Source organism: Oncorhynchus clarkii, chromosome 4 (genome assembly GCF_045791955.1).
Source record: "Oncorhynchus clarkii lewisi isolate Uvic-CL-2024 chromosome 4, UVic_Ocla_1.0, whole genome shotgun sequence".
Lineage (NCBI taxonomy): Eukaryota > Metazoa > Chordata > Actinopteri > Salmoniformes > Salmonidae > Oncorhynchus > Oncorhynchus clarkii.
The window spans coordinates 91,873,057-91,875,556 of NC_092150.1; the positions used below are offsets into that span (position 1 = coordinate 91,873,057).

The 2,500-nt window shown below is 47.6% G+C and overlaps 1 protein-coding gene across 2 annotated transcripts in view; it reads left to right on the forward strand.

The window, feature by feature from the left end:
- LOC139407915 (transcriptional activator Myb-like) overlaps window positions 1-2,500 on the forward strand; it is a 28,747-nt gene that overhangs the window by 20,954 nt on the left and 5,293 nt on the right. For both annotated transcript variants that reach the window (XM_071151795.1, XM_071151794.1), the window contains exons 8-9: window positions 15-119; window positions 730-966. In XM_071151795.1, coding sequence (XP_071007896.1) covers window positions 15-119; window positions 730-966 — 342 coding nt within the window. The remainder of the gene's footprint in view (window positions 1-14; window positions 120-729; window positions 967-2,500) is intronic.

Genomic DNA, 2,500 nt, shown 5'->3' on the forward strand with positions numbered 1-2,500 from the left:
CTCTCTCCCTGTAGAGACATTATAGTGAGGAGGACCCAGAAAAGGAGAAGAGAGTGAAGGAGATTGAGCTGCTGCTAATGTCAACAGAGAATGAGCTGAGGGGACAGCCTGCACTACCTGTGAGTGTGTGTGTGTGTGTGTGTGTGTGTGTGTGTGTGTGTGTGTGTGTGTGTGTGTGTAGGAGGAAACATCTGGGGGTCACAGCAGAAGTGATGAAATTATCTCACTGTGTGTGTGACCCCCTTGTGCAACCCCCTGCCCACTATAACACTTAACTTCCCGTTCTCTCTCGATCCTTCTGTCCCTCCCTCCCTCTTACCTCTCTTGTCTCCATCCCTCCCTCTTACCTCTCTCTCACACTGACAATTTGTCTCTCTTTATCTCTCCCTCTCTCTCTCTCTGACTCTCTCTCTCTCTCTCTCTCTCTCTCTCTCTCCTTCTGTCCCTCCCTCCCTCTTACTTCTCTTGTCTCCATCCCTCCCTCTTACCGCTCTCTCACACTGACAATTTGTCTCTCTTTATCTCTCCCTCTCTCTCTCTCTGACTCTCTCTCTCTCTCTCTCTCTCTCTCTCTCTCTCTCTCTCTCTCTCTATCTGTCTCTCTCTCTCTCATTCTCTCTCTCTCTCTCTCTCTCTCTCTCATTCTCTCTCTCTCTCTCTCTCTCTCTCTCTCTCATTCTCTCTCTCTCTTTCTCTCTCTCCCCCTCTCTCTCTCTTTCTCTCTCTCAGATCAACCCGTACTCCAGCTGGGCAGGTAGTGACAGCTCAGAAGGCGTGGCCACATCGTGCCATCACCATCAGGCCGCCGGCCCCTGCCTCCCCGAGGAGAGCGCCTCGTCCTCACGCAGCAACAACAGCAACAATAACAACAACAACAACAACAGCAGCAACAACAACAACAACAGTCACCATGGCAGCCACACCCTCTCCAACCTCCCGGAGTTCATGGAGTCAGTCATCGACTCGGTAAGACGACCTTGTGTGTTTACAATCAAGCTAAAATAGACAGATGATGACCCTTGTTTGTGACCCTCGTTTGTGACCCTCCTTTGTGACCCTCCTTTGTGACCCTCATCTGTGACCCTCGTTTGTGACCCTCGTTTGTGACTCTTGTTTGTGACCCTTAACATTGGTGTAACTGTGGTTTAAGTTAATGTTGAGATCAATGTCGGGATGTGTAAAAGTATCTTAAACCCTAGACTAAAGCTCAGACTTAACCCCAGACTAAACCCCAGACTAAAGACTAAACCCCAGACGAAAGCTCAGACTTAACCCCAGACTAAACCCCAGACTAAACCCTAGACTAAAGACTAAACCTCAGACTAAAGCTCAGACCTAACCCCAGACTAAACCCCAGACTAAAACCTAGACTAAACCGTAAACTAAACCCTAGACTAAACCCTAGACTAAACCGTAAACTAAACCCTAGACACTAAGATCAATATTTAGATCAGCGATGAGGGGCCACCACATGACACCCCTCCCTCCACCACCACCACTTGCGAGCATAACATTTTAACTGCCCCCCTCATGATAACGAAGAGAAGAACCGTCGTAACCGACTTCAGTGGGCAGATGCTCACCCATTGAGCATGTTTGGGATGCTCTGGATAGACATGTCACCCATTGAGCATGTTTGGGATGCTCTGGATTGACATGTCACCCATTGAGCATGTTTGGAATGCTCTGGATTGACATGTCACCCATTGAGCATGTTTGGGATGCTTTGGATAGACATGTCACCCATTGAGCATGTTTGGGATGCTCTGGATTGACATGTCACCCATTGAGCATGTTTGGGATGCTTTGGATAGACATGTCACCCATTGAGCATGTTTGGGATGCTCTGGATTGACATGTCACCCATTGAGCATGTTTGGGATGCTCTGGATTGACATGTCACCCATTGAGCACATTTGGGATGCTCTGGATAGACATGTCACCCATTGAGCATGTTTGGGATGCTCTGGATTGACATGTCACCCATTGAGCATGTTTGGGATGCTCTGGATTGACATGTCACCCATTGAGCACATTTGGGATGCTCTGGATAGACATGTCATCCATTGAGCATGTTTGGGATGCTCTGGATAGACATGTCATCCATTGAGCATGTTTGGAATGCTCTGGATAGACATGTCACCCATTGAGCATGTTTCGGATGCTCTGGATAGACGTGTCACCCATTGAGCATGTTTGGGATGCTCTGGATAGACATGTCACCCATTGAGCATGTTTGGGATGCTCTGGATTGACGTGTACGACAGAGTGTTCCAGTTCCCGACAATATCCAGCAACTTCACACAGCCATTGAAGAGGAGTGGGACAACATTCCACAGGCCATGAGGCAAATGATCAGACCAGATACTGACTGGTTTTCTGATCCACAACTCCTACCTTTTTATGACGATATCTATGACCAACAGATATATATCTGTATTCCCAGTCATGTGAAATCCATAGATTAGGGCTTAATGAATGTATTTCAATTGACTGATTT